Source organism: Fundulus heteroclitus, chromosome 3 (assembly GCF_011125445.2).
Source record: "Fundulus heteroclitus isolate FHET01 chromosome 3, MU-UCD_Fhet_4.1, whole genome shotgun sequence".
NCBI classification, from domain to species: Eukaryota; Metazoa; Chordata; class Actinopteri; order Cyprinodontiformes; family Fundulidae; genus Fundulus; species Fundulus heteroclitus.
This window is the reverse complement of record NC_046363.1, coordinates 11,112,416-11,134,410: the sequence shown is the minus strand read 5'-3', so window position 1 is coordinate 11,134,410 and position 21,995 is coordinate 11,112,416. Positions and strand designations below refer to the sequence as shown.

Genomic DNA, 21,995 nt, shown 5'->3' with positions numbered 1-21,995 from the left:
ATCCAGAAAATGCTTCTTGCATGTCTAAACAACTCCTTTAACTTAATCACAAATCATGATCCATCAATAATTGTTTGAGATCCAGTGGAGTGTCTTTAAGAGTATTTCATTATTTTAGATAGGAAGAACTAAAAAATAGTTTTGTGAAGAAGTAAAGGTATCCTTTTAGATGGATTATGGTTAAACGTCTGAATGTCTCTGTGTTGTTTTCCAATCTCTTGTTTACACAGACGGGCCAGCCGTAGGTGCATGTATGTGCACGTGAACAGCTGCCACTCAGGGCTTAGTCCCTCCCTGCCCATAAAATGCCACAGCCAGGCACAAAATGGCGGAGAGCACACCCATCGGATCAAAACGTTCTCCTGCTAATAGCATTATAAAGTTATGTGTTACTTACTTCTTCACTAGACATGTTCCTCTGAAAGGTGACGCTGTTCTGCTGTGAATTTATCATCCTTTGCAAATAGGCTTAAATGGGCCGATGAGTGAGAAGGGTAAATGGGTGTCTCATGCTGGAGCGAGTTAGAGAAAGGCGTGGCTTGACAGACGTCTTGTTTTGGTCTACAGACAGTGCCCAAGCTCCACCTAGTGGTGAAATATCGCTTATTGGTCCCCCCCCCACCCCCCTCATAAAAATGTGTCAAATAAAACCCCAAATTTCAACGGATTTTATTGGGATTTATGTGACAGATGTGCACAAAGCAGAGCAAAATTATTAGGTAGGAAGAAAAATACCCATGATTTTCAGTTGTTTTCATACAAATAAAAAGCAAAGAAAGAATTAGGTTAATTTGTATTCAGCCATTTTACTCTGACAACTCTAATTTAAATCATCCTCACTAAGATACTAAGTACAGTGTTAAAGTAGCAGGAAGAAGGCTATTGTTGAAAAAACAAAGCCATACAAACCTGCTGTCGCAGCCACTAGTCCTACCGAACACGGCAAATGTGGAAGAAGGTACAGCGGTCAGAGAGGACCAAAGATGAACTTTCTGGCCTACATGAAAATGATGGAAAACGAACACGGCACATAACCCTGAACACCCCATTCCTACAGTGAAACATGGATGGGGCAGCGTCTTGTTGCGTGGATGCTGTTCTTCAGCAGGGACAGGAAAGCTGGTGAGAGCTGTTTGACAGATGGATGGAGCTAAAGACAAGGTAATCCTGGGAAGAGAGCTGTTAGAGACCGCGGCAGAGACAATGATCCTAAACATAAAGCCAGAGCTACAATGGAGTTCTTGGGAGCAAAGCAGATTCATGCGCTAGATTGGCCCAGTCAAAGCCAGGACCTTAAATTTCACTGAGAATCCGCACTGCGACTTGAAAATAGAGGTTCATACACGCTCTCCATCCAGTCTGACTGAGCTTGAGCCATTAACAAAGAAATAATGGGCATCTACACTTTTAATCTGTAGCTGCAGAAAACTGGAAGAGACGTACCCGATGCAGCTATAACTGCATGGTAAGGCCGTTCTACAGAGCAAAGTTGTGGAATGACCTTCCCCAGAAAATTAAGAGGACCAAATCCAAATTTGTTTCTAACTGTCCTATTATTTGAAATTTTACTTATGAAATAGTTATGTTTAGGACTTTAGATGTAGCATTGTCTAAAGTCTGTTTTGTAAAGTGTTCTAGAAATAAAGCTCATAAAGTATCAACTAAGGTGGCGAAATACAAATGGAAGTCCCGTTTTCCAGATTCTTAACTTTAGAAAAATGTTTATAAAAACCTTTAGCGTTTTCCTCCCACTTCGCAATTATGCGCCGCTTTGCCTTTGCCTCTCATTAAAAGGCTCAATAAAACACACCGAAATTTGCAGTTGCAACTTAAGAGGCGGAACATTTCAGGGGGCAACACAACACAATCGTAAAAGAAACTCAGCCTACAATCAAAGCAACCGCAACAAATCAATCATGTTGACCGCACAACACAAACTGGCTGACAGCCAGCTCCAGAGCCGGCCCCCGCGCGCCGGGCCTCATGCTACTAACAGCCTCGGTCAGACCCGAGCAGCATTCCCCACGCCCAAGCCAGCATTTGCCCAGGACTCCCAGCAGGTACATCAGCTCAATTATGATGATGGCAATGAGTGATAGCGGTTTAGCTCTCCCCTGTTGCCCAAATAACTGTGGCAATCACAATGAGAGAGACGGAGGAGGAGAAAGAGGGGCAGAGACAGCCACCGAGATAGCGGCGTCACCTCGGTGAGCTACAAGGTACCCAGATGCCAGTCTCTGGGATGGTATCAAACATCCTAGTGGCAGACTCGCCGTGAATGTAATCTATACCTACAGGAAGTCAATTAAAAAGTGCCAGGGGAGATTAAGAGCAGCGTGACAGCTTTTCGTCAGGCCACGGGTTTGTCTGAGGGAACCAGCGCCTTCGCGTGTCGGCGGTGTGAGGGGAAGGTAATGTATGTCTTGGTGTGTGCGTCGGCAGCGAAGACAAGTTGAAACGCAGGCGGCGGTGGCAGCGCAGGGAGGACACCATCGGCGAACACTTTTAAAAGCCCTCTCATGAATATTAAAAAGGCCGCTGGCAGTCGGCGGCTCGGCTAGGAGTTTGCAAACCAGCGTAATGTGTCTGTTTGCGTTGAGGAAGCGCTCAGTCCGGATATCAATTAAATCAAGCGCCGTCACTCTGATGGCCCTCTCAATGGAGGGACAGCCCATTCCCGTCTACACATCAGCTCAGCTTTGTGTCAACCATCCATCTCTCATCCTCCCCTCCACCCCCCCACACCCAACCCCTCCACCTCCGTTAGCTCGCTCCCCTCCTCGTCTCTCAAGCAGCCGGTAACCGAAGGCACAAATTACTCTCCCCTCCACCTTTAACTCCCACTAAATCTTTCGCCTTTTCCACTTTGCTGAGCCGGGATATTTTATTCCTCCATCAAATATGCATCCCATTAATTAAGTTAAATTACTCCTGACTGCCAAATATCCCTTGCCCCGATGGGTGTCAACACGGAAATGCACGACTGTGAACCCGCGGTGACACGGCCCCAACACTTAAATGTGAGTTACGGCCCTTCGCGGAGCCCCATCCACGGGCAGATTACCAGACACTTTGGGCTGCTGGAATTAAGCGCCGCTCGCTCCTTCCCTCCTCCACCCAGCTTTTTAATAAGAGCACAATGGATGACACGCGCACTTCTGACAATGAGCGGACTGATATTTTAATTACAGCCCTTTTTTCCATCTGCCTCTCACTTCATCTTTTAATTGCAGTTGTTAATCATTTATTAACTTCCCTCTCTCTTTATTTTCTTTCCCCCCAGAAAGCGCAGTGCTGTCGAAAAGTATTCCTTTACCTTTAATTTTTTTTACACATTTCGTCCGGTTAGGAACTCAGACTTTTCACACATTTAAGGCGACCTTTCAAGGTCCATCTGGATGCACCAGATGGTATTTAAGGCATCAGAGTAAAGGGGGCTGGACGCAAGTGAGTGCCACACTTTCCAGATTTTATTTGTCAATATAATTGAAACCTTTTGCAGTTGTTCGGCCCTCAAAGTTAGGGTTGGGACCATGTTAGGAGCAGCAAATCAAACAATGTATTCAGTTTATATTTCTGAGGTTTGGCCCACCCATTCCAATTTTCCCCCAGTTCCGATTTCTTTATAGCAAGGAACACAACGCATAGCAGAGAGAAAAAACTGGAAGTGAAGGAATCTTAAACTTATCTCTGCGTCAAAGCTTAAATCTCGGACTATTTCCTATTTTGTGCAAAATCACAACAAATGGTGCATCAAGGTACTTGCATTTGGTCAATGGCAAAGATAAGGGCCAACCAAGGGAAATTATGCCAGTTTTGATTCATCGATCTGTAGTTACAATAATTTTAAAAATTAAACAAGACAACATATGGGCTGCTGATGCTGTTTATCTTGTCACCACACGCCCTTTTACATGACTTTCTGCTAATCTTTGTATGCCCACTTAGGGTAACGCTGCTATTCAGTTGCTGCCTATCACATGAAACTCTATTAGAATTGTACTTCTTGGTTTTAAGGTGACAAAAAAGGAGCGCTCAAAAAAAAACGGAAACATACCTAAAATGATTTGACCGGCTTTACGGTAGGAGGTTTTGCCTCCTTTTATTCACTGGTGGAGAACGCGGTGGGATTTCACTCACTTTTGCAACAAAAGGAGCAGAAACGTTGGGGACAAAAGAAGTTTACTTTAAGTAAAGTAATTACTTAGGTCATGCACAGCTCACACAACAGCCTCTTAAACTGAACAGTCCTCAAGAGCTGTAAAACACACCATTAGGAGCTCATGTGCAGCGTCGCCTCCTTACGTTAACTACTGATTTGGCCGCTTAGAGTCTGGACCGAGTGTTTGTTTTGCTTCGTCTTTGATTAGAGGAAAAATGGTTTGATTATGAAGCCCCCAGGCCCCTGTTGTGGGCCCGCGACAGAATATGAGACCGTTATTAAAACCTAATGGGACTGAAATGCTGACGGAGAGTTCTCCCTTTGTCTCTTGAGCTCAGAGATGCTGAGTGGGGTCCTCTTCCGATTTTTCAAAAGAGTCTTTTACCCAACCAGAAACGGACAGAGCAAACAGACTATCTCCCTCAAGTACTCGGGCGGCGTAATTTGAAACACAAATTTAATAACGCTCATTGCCTCTTTCGCTCGCTGTTGAGCTTTACAACCCAAACATAACTAATGAAGCCATGTATTTTCTGTCTCTTCTGCTGAGAGTTACCTGTTAGGACACGCAGCTTATGAATATATAAAGTCTGGGGATTTTTTTGCTTCGAGGTAAAAAAAAAAAAAAGTGAAAACGGGCCGCGGGTCTGCACTGATGCATCAGCGCTGTCTTGAGTTTCTTTCCCCTTTTCCTTTTGCCTTTCTCTGTGTGAGCAAGTGTGCCCGGGTTAGAGTGTGTTTCTATTGCAAAAAGCATTAATTTTACAAACATCAGCCCAAGGCTACTAAACACATCCAATCCATTATGCCGCGCTTTATCGTGTTATGGTGGTGGTGGTGGTGGGGGAACGGGCTGTAAAGCTGTCTCGGTCATAAAGAGCGATCGCGGCGCCGAGTCAAACCAGAACGCACAGCTCTCCGAGCGCTACGCGCAGCCCTCGTTATCATCAGACTTGCTCCGTCACATACTTAACCTTTCCGGACCAGCCTTTCTGCATTATTTTCCAAATGACCTTTAGCGCTACTTCTTTCATTCCCCCCATAATGGCGCACTAGATTTAGTTAAACGCATTAGAGGCAAAATGTGTTTATTTTGGTGAAAGGGGGCTCCGCGCTGACTGACAAGGACCGCGTCCCCACAGCGACACTCTGAAGTCTCGGAGGCTGTAAACGTCGTACATCTTCCTGGTAGGACGAGCCAGGTGCTGCGTCTGAGGAAGAGAAATTATGGCAGGCAGCTCAAGCAAATAGATGGGGAATTCTTCTTAAAAGTTTTGTTTGTGAATATATTTTTTTTTCTCCCATTTAAACTTTTGACAGATTGTGAGTTACTGTGTGCTCCAGGACCCTCAACAATTATCACTAGAATACCTAAAATAACATGGAAAATCAACAACATCTCAAATTTACAATTGTAGTAGCAGCAAAAACCCTTTTTATACAGAATAAAAGGATTGGTGCTTCTGAAACAAGCTGCTCATTACGCTCATCCGCATGCAAATGTTTACTAGCCTGGCCATAAACCACCGTAAACACGGCATATCGGTCTGGAAAGCCGTCGGTAGAGTCCGATTTCAAAGGCAGGACTTACAGGGTCAGTGGAAACAGGTTTGAACCAGTCAGATAGCTACGGATGGGTCGCAAACTACAAGCAACGCGCTCGGTGTTAGTCCTTAGAGCAGCCAGTTGTTGAGCTTTTAAAGATATATCCAGCCTGTATATGTTGACTGCTCACAGCAACTGGTGAGGGAGGGGACACGAACCCCTTGGCACTTTATGTGACTGAAAAAGGAACCCAGTACTGTCAACGTCATTTTATTGAAACTTAAATAATTTCTCTGACAACAACACAGATGTTATTGGTGATTTGGAAACTGACTTGTCCTCTGTGTCTTTGTGATTTCTAGTGATGGACTGCCATCCTGTACAGATTGCACCCTGCCTCTCACCCAAAGACCGCTGGAGATAGGCGGCAGCAAACTACGAGTGAAAACAAGGAAACGGGTCCAACTCCGGCAAACACTCTACTTCTGAATTATCTGAAATGATTTGTGCGGGTAAGTTTAGACGAGAACCTATTTTCTTATAGATGGTTGCAGAATTAGAAAAAAAATAAAATAAAAACAATAAAAAAATCAACAAACTTCTGACCTACCCGAATGCCTGGTTGTGTTGTATTTCTTACTTTGAAGATTCGATAAGACAAATGAGCCTCTGTTTTGTAAACTTTCATGAGAAAATAAATGTAATAAAAATAAAAATCGACGCCATGGATTATGACCAACTAACAGAAAGAAGGTATAAATGACAAATATCTGTCAGTTCCATTTACCTTACAGGAGTGGTTAGGAGTGCACATCTGAATATTAAGGTGGGATGTTCTTCTTATTAAATAAATGTACTCAAATTAAATGTTGGATTTAAGAGAAGATTTTAGAACGGGATTATTCTACGGTACTTAAAGACTTGTTTATTTTACTGTGTTTTATACCTCTTCAGTATTTTCAAGATTCTGACAAATGTTTTTAGACAGTTGTTTAACATGTTACACATCTGGGTCAAAAAACATTTTAATTCATTGGGTTTTACGATCAGTATATTCCGGATTCATGAAATAACACAATGCTTGGCAGGCTCCTAAGCCAAAGAAGGGGCTATCTGAAGGGCTACTTCATCACCTTTTTTGGCATCCAACCAACTTATTTCGCGTATTTTTCAAAATATAAAACAGGATTACTGTATTAAATATGGACTCTTTACCACACAGCTTGTGATTTGTGATGCTGTTTTTATTTTCAAAAATGACACTTTATTTAGTGTTTAAACAAGAGTTTAATAAGCAACAAGCCAAATTTAAAACCCTGATCGCGGAGAGTCTGGAGGCCGGGAATGCTGTGAAATTGCCCGTTTCAGTGTTTGAAAGAGCATTTATCTGCAAATTCTCAGTGCAGCTGCAAACTACATCCACCGCCATGGCAATGTCAGCGTTTCAATGGCAAAGGACTGCCAGGATGCAACATTTGATTACATATCAGATGCCATGCATCGACTCTCTGCATGCCAATAATATATCTGGCAAGTTGGACCCTCTGTAACTGCCCTAACTGCACAAAATATGTATATATTAGTGGTAGAGATGCTAAAACTCACAGAAAATTGTGGGGAAATTGCAATGATGTAAAATAAGAGAAAGAATTGTAATTGAAATTGTCATGTCAAAACTCAGCAACAGTATCACAATTACATTATGACATTGTGCAGGTCTTTAAGTCACTTGGGGGGAAAAAAAACTAATAAAATAAAAAATAAAGAAGCTCTTTCAGAAATTCAGATTTCCTTCTTTTAGATGATATAAGAAGGGGAAAAGATCTGATAATCTAACATTTTTCCACACCCTGTTTTCCACCCCATACTTATTCAGACTTAAAAAAAAATAAATCAAAGTCCACACTTAATATTAACTGTGAAGGGACCCTGTCCCCAAGTGTGTGGAAGGTGCTGTAAGCCACTGGGGGCCACACTGGGTGACTCTTTAAAAGCTCCACCAGCAGCACAGATGCATAGCTGCCGCATCGCTCCACGATCCCTCAGTCGCCTGGAAGGAGCAGCTCCTTTCACAGTCTTGCTGTATGCGCGGAGGGCGGGGGGGGGGTGCTGAAGGGATCTTTGCGAAATCACTAATGTACGTGATGATTAAGTGTAACTCAAATACCGAGTGTGTTGTTCATAGGCCTGACAGCCCGTAATTTGCTGTATTATATTGTGCGGTTTTAATTGCACGCCACCAACGTGTCCCTCTGACACGTTATGAAGCGATGATGTACAATTATTTCGGGGCGGCAGGAGATCAGCGGAGTGACATTATAATCATCCTCATAGGGATCCCTCTCTTCATCTGCAACAGCCATTAATGTTATAATGGGAGGAAGGAAGGAAGGAAGCAGGGAGGAAAGAAAAAAAAAAAAAACATAAAAATAGTTCTCAGGGACTTCTAACCAGAATCTGTTTGAGGATTATAGAGAATCGCGTCGAGGGGGAGAAGGAGAGGGGTGTGGACAGACAATAGAGGGGCTGAGTTAAGTGACGGCTTTCTCTGGATAAGCAGCGAGCTAAGATGCTCCTCCACTGTCACCGCCGGGCCCCACGCTACTCATACAGGCCCGGGCATTAAGGCACATTACAAGCGGATGAGCCACGCAGGGCGGAACTGATGGGCTATTCTGGGAACAAACCAGACAATCTCACAAGACATAAAAAGCCTGACACGAGCCGGCCCCGGCCTGTTAACAGTCACATCATACGCGCGACATGAAATCACCACCACATATATGTGGGGAGCGGGAGAAACGCAAAACTTTTTGGCTGGGGGAAACTTTTTACTGTGTTGGTAGAAAGATGTTGGTTTTGGAGGGTTGCTGAAATTTCTCAAGTGACACTTGGGGAGGAAGGGGAAGGGGGGGTGGGGAGGAGGGGGGCTCGTGACCCATAATCATAAAACGCCAATCCACATGAGGACAATCCGAGTCCACGGCGGTGCTGCCTCTGCTAGCAGAGCCCGAGCCGAGATATTAAACCGATGCTTCAAAGCATTTAGACTGTTTATCCATAATTTAACACTTACAACAGCACTGGACGCCCGTTGCATCTTTAGGGAGGACAAGAGAGCGGGAGCTGGAAATGCTGAATCCACGGCCTTTCTGCCAGATGATGGAGGAGAGGAAGAGGAGGCTCATTAAGTAGCCAGGCCCTACTGTGGACAGAAAAAAAAAAAAAAAAAACACACACACACCAGGAGGAAACGCAAGACTCTGCCATCCTTTTTCCTTTTCTTTTAACCAATTAAATTTGAAGAATCTGATCTCGCATGCTAACGGCCAATTTGTGTTTTTCTGCTGGTTTTTAGATCTAAAGAATTCTTTATAGGCAAATTAAGACAAATAAGGGTTTTCAAAAATAAAAACAAAAGTAAGCAGATAGATGCGTAGGACAGCAGACACATTCGATCCTTGCAAAAGTTTTCACGCCCCACCTTTTTTTTCTTTTTCTTGTGGGGATTTCGTGTCATAGACCGACCTAAAGTAGTACATCATTGTAAAGTGGAAGAAAAAGTTTTTTTATGGAAATAAAATCTGAAAAAGCGTGGCGTGAATTTATATTCAGCCCCTCAGTCAATCATTTGTAAAAAAAACACCTTATGTGGCAATAACAACTATAAGTCTTAGCAGTTTAGCTTATTTACAGCTTTACAAAAAAAGCTCAAACTGAGTAAGATTAAACGTAGAGAGCTATAAACAGAAATAGTCAAACCTCAAATTCTCAGAACGATTTAGGCTCTTTACCTTGACTAGGCCATTCAAACACATGATTATATTTTGATCAGAACTGGTCCAGTGTTGCGCTTCCCAGAAACACACGAGACTTTCACCGGACAGACTCACTGCCTGGATGTGTACAACCAGAAAGTAATAAAGTTGTGCACACTCCCGATATGAAGCTAGCCGCTGCACAGACCCTGAGCACGCTGCGTTTCCTTTTATTCAGTCCCCTTCTAAACAGACTTGTTACTTATTATTACCTATCCTGGTAAATATGAAACAAACAGAGCAATACAGCATGTGACTCTCTTTACAACATACAGCATGATACACCAGTGTGAAATGGTTACAATTAAAACCTCTTTAGAGATGATGGTTGGTTGGGTAAACAATTGTTTGTAAGGTGAGGTTATTGACTTTGTCTCTAATATCGTACCAAACACCGCAGTTTCATTATAGTTTTTGCACAAAAGTTCAGATCCTGTTGTCACAAGTATTTCTTACCAGAAGATATGTTTGGTTTTCCACATTTCCTCAGTGCCTTACGTTTCTGTCTACCAGCATAAAAAAAACGACTACATAGCCATGAAATAGAGCGATATGCTGCTTTTTGAGATTTTTAAAAACATTTCTGAACTGGTCCGATAACATTTGACATGCCCATTTAACCATACTTTTCTCACAAGGCTCCTCATTCAAATCCAGGCAGGCACTTTCTGCCTAACATTCGCCATCCACCTCTCTCCTAGCATTCAGTGTTCGTGTTTTCATCACATTCTGGCCAGAAAAAATTTTAATTTTCAACTTTTTTATGTTATTATGCCGCAAGCTGCAAACTATTTCCATCACCAATAGCTGTCCTATCCATAGATTCTCCCACCTGAGTGGTGAATCTCTGTAGCTCCTCCAGAGTTACTGTGAGCCTCTTGACTTGTCTTGATGTTTTTTGTTATTTGTGAAACATTTTGAAAACAATGTATCCTTTTCCTTAAAAAAAATGCATAAAATCCATTGACACTTGTGGAAACAGCCAAGGGACATGAACACTTTCGCGAGCTAATAACGAAAGAAGCAAATGAAACAATGAGACAGCAGCCCAGCCCCAGCCTGCGAAGTGAAGTGAATGGTGAGCAGGACGCTGAACGCGGTAATCAGGTTTGATTGGCAGCGTGGTCAAGGGTTCTAATCTGTCGTGGCCCTGGATTTGCATTTCTTAATTAAATGCCAAAACAATATGATCTTTAACTATCAACAACTCCCCCTAGGTTCCTGAGAAGCGGAGAGCAGCGGCGGGCAGCTGCTAAAGTGAGGTGGACAGCCGAGATGCGGCACATCCATTCATTCAAGGAGTCAGAGGCGAGGGAATCTTCCGGTCTGGGTGTTTAACAAGGAAGACGTGGCAATCAATGGAAGAGGAGGACACCCCCCCCACCCCCACTCCCTCCATTGCTTCAGGAAAAAGAAACAAGAAGAAAATGATCAAGACAAAACAAAATGGCAATAAACGCCACGCAAGATGCAAGGGAAAGCATGTAGTTTATCAATGAATAATGAAACCGTAAAGCTGCATTGCATAAAAAAGGAGCCTAAACAAAGTGTTGCGTTAATTGACATGATGAAGTGTGATTGCATTTAAAAATCCCCTAAAACATCCGTTTGCTGAAGTAATACGCCCCGCCTCATTCGTATCCGCGGCTTAATCGTTCCATGATCTCACTTTTCTGGGTCACCCCCCAAAAAAAAACCCAGAAACGGCTAATAAAATCACACATTACACCTGATCCATGGCCATCCATTAGCACCGAGCTTTATATTCAGATTAGGGACGAATCAAAGTGTGAAAAGTTTGGAGGGGGGTGGGGTGGGGGGGGGGGGGGGGGGTTGTAAGAAAGGCGAAGCCGGGTTATGTGTATGTATGGCTCTGGCCTTAATGAGGTTGTTGCCGGGAGTTTCTTTGTGTTTGCTGCTCTTTAGTCAAGCCGAGGGATGGCCTGGTGATCAGTCAGTCCTGAAAGCACACACAGGGCCGATTTGTCACCGGTGGCTGGCACTGGCAGCACGCGGCTCCTACAGCCGCATGATTTGTGAAACCAGGGGCTGTATTTAGTAGTCCCATTTAAAAGCATATTGGAGAAACCGCTCCAATTGCACGTGTGTGTGCGTGCGAAAGCGAGACGCTTGGTCAAAGCCCAACATATTTGCTGCACTTGGGAGAAGTGGGTTTTCAGATGTGCGGTGGTGGCGATGGGGGTGAGGGGTCTTGTGAAACATGAGCCTCTCCTCTCATTAAAGGAGACGCTGTGTTTAAAGCAAAGCTTGTTGGCTCCTGCTGTAATATGTTTGCGAACATCAGCGGGAGCAAATAAACACATTTGCTCTGCTCGGCTTTGGAGCAACAAAAAAAATAAAAAATAAAAAAATAAAAAGATCCGCCTGCAACCTACAGACCGAATGAAACCGTTTCCACGGCATCGCAGCTAAAAGCTCTCGTTCTACACGTGTGTTTTAGCGGCATGTGTCTTCATCTAAGACACCGCGCACCTGCAGAAGCTTCGTGGCGAAAAAATAAATAAATCTTAAAGCCGAAAATCCCACAATTTACTCTACTCCCCGGCTGCGTGTTAAACAGCTTAACACGTTTATTTGAACATGGCAAAGCTGTGAGGAGGTCTACCACGGGAATGGAGGGAGCTGAGCACAACATATGGTCAACATGCAGGGGGTACCGGGTACCGCCATAACAGCCGTACTCCTGAACTACTGGGTATTTATAGCCTTGTGGTAACCTGCATAAACTTCCAATTAGGATTATTTGTACAGCTGGCAAAATAATCTCCTCACCTTATGTTGGGAGGAACGTTGACATGGAGCAATCTTTTTTTCCCCCTTTATATCAAAGGCCAGCCATCCCATGTTCACACGTTATTTGGGCATTGTGATATTATTTTTGGATTCCTGATACTTACACAGGAAGCAGTAAGCATATAGAATATATAAATAATGTAAAGTGTTTCCCTTTATAGCCTAATTAGTCCATTTCTGTCAAAGGCTGTTTTGGACCTAATACGGATCAGAATCTTCTAGAACAGACATTTGCTCATACAAAGTCCCATCCCAAAACGTCATTAATATCAGTGCCATGTAAAAACATGATAACACAGTCAGTGCATGGCATTAGCTTACAATAAAAGCTACTTTGTTCACAAAATTATTATTTTTTTTTACATATATTTTGGGAAATCTAGGAATTCCCATTTTCTGGTTACCACAACTGGAACAAAGGTTTCCCGGATCTCAAACTGTGTTTGAAAGACATTTTTAAATCAGGGTAGAATGTCCCGGTCCAGAATTAGCTGGCCCATATGTTACCTCTTTCATAAGTCATATCAAATGGCAAAAATCATAAACTGTTTTTAAGACTCTGTTTAGTGTAAAATGATCAAGTTTGATCAGACAGAGTACATCATACGTTTACCAGGAGACGATGAAATGCAGTCCAGATGCCCAAAATGTGTGTGAACTAAATAAGCCTTTAGTTCAGCTTGGATAGGAGAAACAGATGTCAGCGTTAGCTCAGTGGCTAATGGTTAGCCAGTTCTCTCACGCTGTTTGTAAACCAGTCACTCCGTTAGCGTCTCCTTTTTCTATTGAGTCCCTGAGATGAAGATACACGACCCCTGTAAATTATTCGCTAGTAAGAAACCCTATTCATCGCCTCAATCATCGCCACGGAGGCCACTGAAGAAGAACTATTTCCTTCTCATTTCAACATACAAATCCCTAACACAGACACAGGCTCCCGGCCTTGAAGCTCTTCCCTACATATCCACAAAGTTGCATGCTGATAGCAACTGAACAGCGCTTCACTTTGACTACACATTTTGTGTTTTAATGTCGCAAAATTTCATGCCACGAGACGTTGTTTCACTCTCATTCCCACGTAAATGTAGTAAAATAACACCGCATAAGTAGTGATTGTGTAGCACTTACCTCATTAACCAGTGCGGCTCTCTCCCAACAAGAGTTGCTACTGGTCAGCATCAAAATGTTGCTCAAGCGTTATCATTTGATTTTTATACATTGAAGATATATTTGACTCAACCTAAATGACTACAGTCTTTAAGAAGTGTCCATTTTGCTCCTTCTGGCAACACTTTGCTGAAGTGTTCGGGTAACATTAGCATGTTTACTCTCTTTTTTTTTAGATGACTTGTTGATAATTTAGCTCCTAACATATTTCAGTGCAGTCTCAGTCATCTGCAGACACAAATTACAGAAAACGCTGTTCTTCTGCATCATTTACGGTTTCTCCCATGACTCTGGGGATATCAGACTTAGGTTGGAGCACAGCGTTCAGAGCAGGTAGAGACAAGAGAGGAAGGTGCAGCATCCAATACTGTCTTTGTCTCTATGAAGATTAATGTAACGGATGAAAAACACTGGCAGGGTAATGGAAACCCCAGAATTGGTAAATATACAAATTATCGTGCATGGCCCAATATTTGCTCGTTTCCTTGTGAAATAAGCCGTGGTTAATAAACATGGATGCTTAAAATGCAGCCCCACCTGTAAAGGGACTCCTTCACACCAGCCAAAACTATGGCAGCTGTTGTAGATATCGTTTCTCTGGAGACATTCCTACAAGTGCCACCTATTCATGTAAAAGTTTGTTTATTCAGCACCTATGTGTGAACTGATTCTTTGATATCTGACAGAAGGCAAGAAGCTAACCTTAAATGTGAACGGTTACCTTTCCAATAAGCTTCAACAATGGAAAATTTGGTGACCTTTTAAAAAAAAAAAAAAAAAAAAGCAGAGATGCCAAAAAAAATTGCTTATGACAGGCTTATGAAAAAAGAAGGTTTTTTTTAACAACATAAAAAGCGGCTCTTGTCACTCACCCACAAATGTCACATTTGTACTCTCGCATCCCAAGATGCCTCTTCACGTGGTTCCTGGCATCTCCCAGCTGAGCAGTAGCAAAGTTACAGATCTTGCACATGAAGGGCTTAGATCCTGTCAAACAGATCAGATGCAACAATCAGGAAAAGAGGAAGAAGGAAAAGGCAAAAAGAAGACGTGAATCTCTAATTTAGGTCCAATAAAAACTACCGTCCAACTTCAAGTGCCAAGCAGCTCTCCTTTCACTCTCTATCTATCCTTGTCACTCTCCTTCATCTCTTACCTACTCTTTCTTTGCCTGTGGATGTGTAAATTGGATTCCAAAGGTCAGGGCGAATACGTAAATCAATTCTGGGTGCAGTCGCTACCTCCCATTCCATCATTAAAGCACTAATCACTCTGGCGGGCTTCACAGGGAGGTTTCCTCCTAATTATTGTCATTAATAAGTCCGGAGGGCGGGGTAGCGTTTGAGAGAGTGGCAAGGCTTCTCTTTGCCATCCATCATTTAACCGCAGAGTAGTGAGGGCAGATGCCTGTAGTATCTATGTGATGCATGAACAGTCAGCAGCTCAACTTTAAGGGGACATTATATCTAAAATAAAAAAGTCACTTTATCTGATATTGAGGGGGTACATTTGCCGGTTTGAAGACGAGACAACCCTGAGTTTAGGGGATTTGGGAGTGCCCTTTAGGTTAAAAGAACATCTTCCTCAATTATAATCTGCAGAGGATGTTTGTCGTTCTTATATAGCTGTGCTCATAAGTTTACATACAGTGGAAGAGTTTCTTTTCTTTCATTCATGGTTGGATGAAACCACTTATTATCAAGCATTCGTGTTTGCTCGTCTACCCAAAGGACCCTGATCAAAAGGTTGCTTTGATCCGCAGAATGAGACGACCACTCCGGATCCTTCAACTTCTTCTTGCTTTACCCTGTCACTGGTGGACTTGGCCCCGGGTCTTGGATCATTGTCCATGTTTGTCCCATGAGCATCTTCAAAGCAGATAACAGCAAGCTTTCCTCCAGTATTTTCTGTTATAATCTTTTACTCATCGTGCTGTCAATTTTGACCCCATTATTGGGTCAAAAATCTCCAAAACATCAGTGATCTGCCTCTGTGTTTCACAGTAGGAAGGGTGTACATTTAATGATAAATGAATCTTGTTGCTTCTCTTCTTCTCCTCATGAACTGAAAGTTGTTTCGTTTATCTGCTGTGCCTTTGGTGTACTAAGAATAATCTGAAAACGGGTGCTGTGAGGCCCAAGCGGCTCACAGATATGGACACTACGGCAGATGTCAAGGCCTTCCCAACACCCTAGTGTTTACCTGCTTCATTATATGACGCTCTGCATCAAAATTAAAATCTGTACACTAGAGTCTTGACATTTTTATAGCTATAATCAGCTGTAATTATCATTTATTTAGGTTAATCAAACATGAGAAAAGTGAATAAAAAATAATAAAACTATGAATTTAATCTGCAATAGCCCTTGTAAACATGTCATCATGGTCAACTCGCCTTTATAGGGTTTCTTCAATTGTTTTTCTGTATAAATATGAATTATTTTCTCATTGTAGTCTTTTTTTTTGTTTTTGTTTTAGTATTCCTGTTTGTCTGTGTCGAGTTAAAAACAGCACAGTATAGATAAAGGCTTCGCTGTAGTTCCATTAGTGGCAGACCTTTTTTTTTTACACCATACAACAGTAAAACATAGTATGTTCTGACTGAAGGTACGTAATAAGAATCTACTAATGACCGCTGCATGTCAGCCACTGTTCAAGGCCAAAATGCAGTGGAGAGAAATGTAAATATTTGACAGCTAGGGATAAAAACTACAACACGACGTCTAATTTTACAGAAACACCTATATAAAAATAAATAGGAGTTTACCTAGCCTTCGCAAAATCCCAAAAAGCTGTCCCCAAAAAGCTGCTATTTCATACACAGATTAAACATATGCGTATGGTGAAGTGAAATGTATAATTTGTGAGCGGGCTAAGCCGAATTCAGGCTGGCATGACACAGTGCGACACTTCAGTCCAAGTGGCAGCCTGGTTTGACATCCACGCACTCGTCTTTGAGCAAACCCTCTCCCTCTGCCAGTGAATATCCCAAGACGTTCTCCAATATTTATTCCAGGGGCAGCTGCTGATTTGATTAAGCACTTTGTGTAGATTACTAATTCGTTCATGCACGGTTCACTTGCTGTGCGCTGGAAGTACGACACATCGAATTTTACGCCAGTAACGAAGATTGAAAGGCAAGCTTGTGCTAACAAGGTCCATAAACACAAGGGACAGGGGATGAGGGCGGGGTGGGGGGGTGGTGGGGGGGTGCACGCATGGCCGGCCTCTTCATTTCACATGTCTCTGCAGTACACTACACAAATATTTACATAGCCATAAACACGGGAGCTAATAAAGACAGAAATACCTATTATAGCCCCAAATGGAGCTGCAGACTTCACACCCAAATGTTGAGAAATCGCACACAACAATCCCATCATCGACACTTAACAAAAACAAAGAGACAGTCGCGCAGGGTCACACCACACCCACCATCACACCTACATGCAGATTCAGAGCCCCACCTCACAGCCGTGCGGGTGCATGCAGACGAGCTAGTTCCCTAGAACACTTTTGCCACTGAAAAACAAAAGAGACAATCATCCCTTCTTCCTTCTCACTCACACACTTTCAGACACATCCAAACGAAAGTTGAGAAGTGAGAGAGGCGCGTGGGGAGAAGATTGGTCCAGATGGCTGGCTGAGCATGAAACATGGCAGTACGGAGAGAGAGAGAGAGCGAGAGAGAGAGAGAGCGATGTACCGTCGCCTCCTCCCCACCGTTCAAACATCTTATCACATTAATACTCCACCACTCTACTTAAACAGCCTCCCTGAAACTGAAATTGACCATCAATGCGGTGTCATGTTAAATTAATATTGCCATCCACACAGGGGCAATGTGGCTGCTGCACATCCCAGATGAGACAGAGAATGACTAATTCATTTCCTGAGAGGAGACAGAAACCTCATGCGATGTTTCACCTCACATATCCTAATGTCTTAAGATTTTTTATTTGTCTGTTTTTTTCTTTGCTTGCCACACACTTCTGCCGTAGTCTTCTACTTTCAGATTTGGAGGGAAATAAGAAGAAAAAAAAATGTCGATTTCACGTGAATAAATCACCGTGTGCTCATGTTTGTCCCATTTCTGCCCGACACATTGGATTGCAACATACTCGCATAAAGTTTCTTTCAATCTCTTGCCAACCTTTTGATTTTTTTCCCGCTTACAGATATCTCTTTTTTTTTTTTTGAATAAAAACGAGTCGATGTGAATTTTAGCCCGAGAAATATAAAACATGATCCTTAATTGAAACGTTTCACCTGTTTCTGAAAGTACCAAAGTGTGAAAAGTGCCTCCGTGAGAAGCATTTCTTCCCGTGTGCTGCCACAAAGTTGGTGGAAGGTTTTTGTACATAAAGCCAAGACAATTTAAAAATGCAGCAGCGTTTTTCGCAAAAAAGAAAAGAAAAAGAAAAAAAAAAGTGTGAAATATGTTAATACGGCGCTTTCACATGTGACAAAAATGACAACAGACATTAAATAATGATGCAATGGAGCCTGAAATATTTTGACATTGAGAGGATCGTATGGGTAAACTGCAAAGGCGTCCTCCTCTTCCCTTCACGCAGCTGTTTTAACACATCCCCTTGCTGCCAAATGCTTCTTTTATTCTCTCTCGGCATCCAGTATATGGTTTTACAAATCCTAAATAAACCGTGGCACATGACAGTAACTTTGACAAATAAACTGTTTTTGCATACAAACAGAGGTCAAACTTCATCTCTTCTTTTTAAACAAAGCTGATACCAGATACATAGATGGAAATATGGCTTGGCAAGATGTTGATCACTACATTTGATGTATTTGAAGGCAACACTTCAAACACACCATTTCCTTTTGGTACAATTTTTTTTTTTTAATCTATAAATTAGCAATGATAACAGGGAGAGAATTATGGACATCCACAGCCTGGTTGGTGGTTGGATACAATTCTCTGATTGCTAAAGGTGCCTAGCCCTTCCACTGAGATCAAAACTGGTACGCAAGAGTAAACACGATAGGAATGTCAAAAGAAAATCCTACTGCTCAGAAAGGGGACGTGTTCTGTGGCTGTGTTTTGGTTCAAAAGGTGCGCTTTAACCCAAGAACAAAAGCTAAAGATCTTTTGAAAACGCTGGCTGAAGCGTCAGTTTCCACAGTTAAAGGAGTAGCGACACGGGACTAAAAAGGCCACCCAGGGAGCAAAGTAGCCATTACTCCAAAACAGCAACATAAAAAGTCAGATAAGAGTTTGCAAACATACTCAAGGACAAAGACCCAAAGTTCTGTAGAGATGCGCAGTGGTGTGATAGAGCTAAAGTTGAAGTGCTTGGCCGTTACACTCCTTACATTTGGGGGGGAAAAAAGGAAGGACGTTTGCAAGCCTGAGATCACCTTCCCACCTGTTAGGTAAGGGGCGGACAAACGACCAAAATGTATGTATTGGAATGACCATCACCAAGTGCGTGACTCAATCTCTTTACGGGTCGAACTGAGAAGTTGTGTGTGAGAGGAACACGGCTTCCAAACCTGTCTCGGTTGCAGTAAGTTCTGTGAGGAACACAGCCACAATTCTGGCAAACTATGGTCAGAAAGCTGGGGAAATGCTCCAGTCAGTTTACAAGGCGATTCTGTCAAATCCGAAAAGTAATAACAAGGTCTTCCACACTAAAAAATAAATAAAAACTCTGCCATTATTCTTGAGGCAGGGTGTAAGGTAGACACCCTGTTTACTTTTAAGACTAGGCTTAAAACTTTCCTTTTTGACAAAGCCTATAGTTAGAGTGGCTCATGTTACCCTGAGTTATCTTTATAGTTATGCTGTTATAGGCTTAGGCTACTGGAGGACATTAAGATCTATTTCTCTCACTCTGCTGAGTTCTCCTACTGTTCTCCAATTTGCATTGTCTTTTTTCTCTTCATAGTAGGTACACCTGGTCTGGCGTTCTGTTAGCTGTGACATCATCCAGGGGGTAGATAATCTGCTATTACCATATAATATAGAAAGGATTCCTGGATCAATGTGTGCTTCTGTGCTTCTGTGCTTTTTCGTCTCTCTTGTTGTGTCTCTGCTCTGTCTTCTCTAACCCCCAGTTGGTCGAGGCACATGACCGTTCACACTAAGCCTGATTCTGCTGGAGGTATTCCTTCCCTGTTGAAAGGCAGTTTTCCTCTGCACTGTCGCTTTATGCTTTCTCAGTATGAGGGATTGCTGCAAAGCCATGGATAATGCAGACGACTGTCCACTGTGGCTCTATGGTCTTTCAGGAGGAGTGAATACTGCTTGTCAAGACTTGATGCAATCTGCTGGGTTTCCTTAGACAGGAAACTTTTTGACCAATTTGTATATTTTTCGTTGTAGACAACAATGCTCATGAATTATGGAGTTAAATAGCCAAAAAATTATTTATTATTTATTACTTAAGTCAACTGTATATTCTTTTTAAATGTTTATGTTTCCCCCCCCCCCATTCATTTAGTCTCTGGTCCAAGTATGGTGCATCTATTTGCATGGATGCTCGTCGAGTACTGCTAAACAACACTGAATGGTGAAAATGTATAAGCTTAAGTGTGCAACTGCGATATTGCAACTTTGTATATTGTTATTTTTTAATTCAACAGATTGATTTGTTTGTTGTTGTTTTTGTTTTCATTTAAATTGTCCATCCCAAATGTAAAATGATAAACTTAGCACAGAAAGCAAAGAAGTTTGGGTTTCGTCAACTTTCTCTGCTGTAACAATGCCTCTTTTCAACAAATCTTATTATGTTAGAAACCTTGCTCATTTCCTCTTGAAATGGTGCCACATTTGTAAGGAAAATACATTTGATCAGCAAAGTTCAGTATGTGGGTTGTAAAAATAAAAACTACATAAATTTCTCTGTCAATGCCAAGCAACTTATTCCGCTATGGACTCTTTTTGGATGTATTTTTTCTATTTGATTGGATTGTTGAAATTTTAAGAAATAAGGCATATTTCCAGTTGTGTGGGAGAACTGTACAACCCCAAAAGCCAAGCACCTACTCCTCATGGTGGTCACCATCTAGGTCACGTGCTGCTGTAGTACAGCATCCTAATCTCCACCCAGCATTTGTGGCTAGTTACCCATTATGGTTGTGTTGCTCCCTTTGGCAAAAGCAGCAAGCCCAAGCTGATCTCACCAGTCTTCATTGGGGTTTAGATAAGGACAGCAGACCGGCCATATTATGCTCTTCACTCCCAAATTCTGGAGGCCGTTTCTGTTAAGCCCTCTCTGAGAAAGTATTGACATCTTACTTGACCTCTAATAGAAGAGACATGGGGTTGCCACAGGTTGCTTAAGCTCAGTTTGAAATCATCTGCACTGAGATTGCCTCCAATGATGACAAGCATTGCTTTTTTTTCCCAGTGAGGTAGAGGCTACTGGACGCCATAATGCTGCCTCCCCCAAAACCTGTTCAGCTTGGCAGGGAGGATTTGGTAACAGTGCAAGCCAAGTCCTCACCTCTGGTGCTAAACCCACAAATGTAGGTTCTTACAGATGCAGCACCATTTAAAGGGAAATAAACAGGCTTTATTGTGGCAGAAGCTGACATGAAAGGTGGTAACCATAGGGGGAAAAAAACAGCCAAACAAATTTTTTAGTGCAAACACTGCAAACACAGACTAAACTAAACTAAAAATAAGTTATATTTTTCTTGAAATTAGTGTATTTGTTCTTTATTTGAGCAGGCAAATAAGATAATCTGCCAATGGAATAAGATTTTTCCAATCAAAATAGGAAGAACTCATCTCTATCAACTTATTTTAAGTGCATTATATCTAATTATCTTATTTTAGGGGTAAAATGACTCTTTCCATTGGCAGATAATCTTATTTTCCTGCTCAGATGAAGGACAAATACACTCATTTCAAGAAATTTTTTACTTATTTTTAGTTCTGTCTTTGCAGTGAAGTATGTATGAAAGGTAGTTTTGAGATAATTTCCCATTTTTACATCATAAAAATTGTTAAATGCAGTGTTTTTACAGCCACTACATGACCGTGTGTTTCTAAATGTCCATACAAAGAAAAACGTGATGCTTTGGGCGTTTTTTTTCCCTTTTCTTTGGCAGTTCTACACAGGGACACAAATCCCGCCCCACGTGTTAACTCCCATGCCTGGCACGTGCTCGCATTGCTCTAAGCCTCGATCGGAGGTCAGACAGCTCGCTTTGGTGAAAAAGTGACCAATTTAGCTCAAAATGCTAATTCCAGCTCATTGGCAAAATGCAAGCATGTGTACGGGTTTCCTTAAAGGGACAAATTGATAAATCTGTGTGCAGCCTCCCACCACCGTTCCCTGATTTCACTGATTAATCAAGTGAATAAAAACTAGGTCTTAATTAAAAGGATCTGGACGTGCTCCCTGCTCAGAAACTGGCAGACCCCCATCGTGCTGCTCCGCGGCCCCACAAACAAACTCTCAGAATGGATGGCCACCCAGGAAAAGGTAAATAATTCACTGTAATGAGGGAATTTA

The 21,995-nt window shown here is 42.3% G+C and overlaps 1 protein-coding gene across 1 annotated transcript in view; it reads right to left on the bottom strand.

The window, feature by feature from the left end:
- The window catches only part of znf407 (zinc finger protein 407), a 207,679-nt gene that overhangs the window by 175,727 nt on the left and 9,957 nt on the right, over positions 1–21,995 (bottom strand). Inside the window, exon 4 of the mRNA XM_012872960.3 lies at positions 14,379–14,493. Coding sequence (XP_012728414.2) covers positions 14,379–14,493 — 115 coding nt within the window. The remainder of the gene's footprint in view (positions 1–14,378; positions 14,494–21,995) is intronic.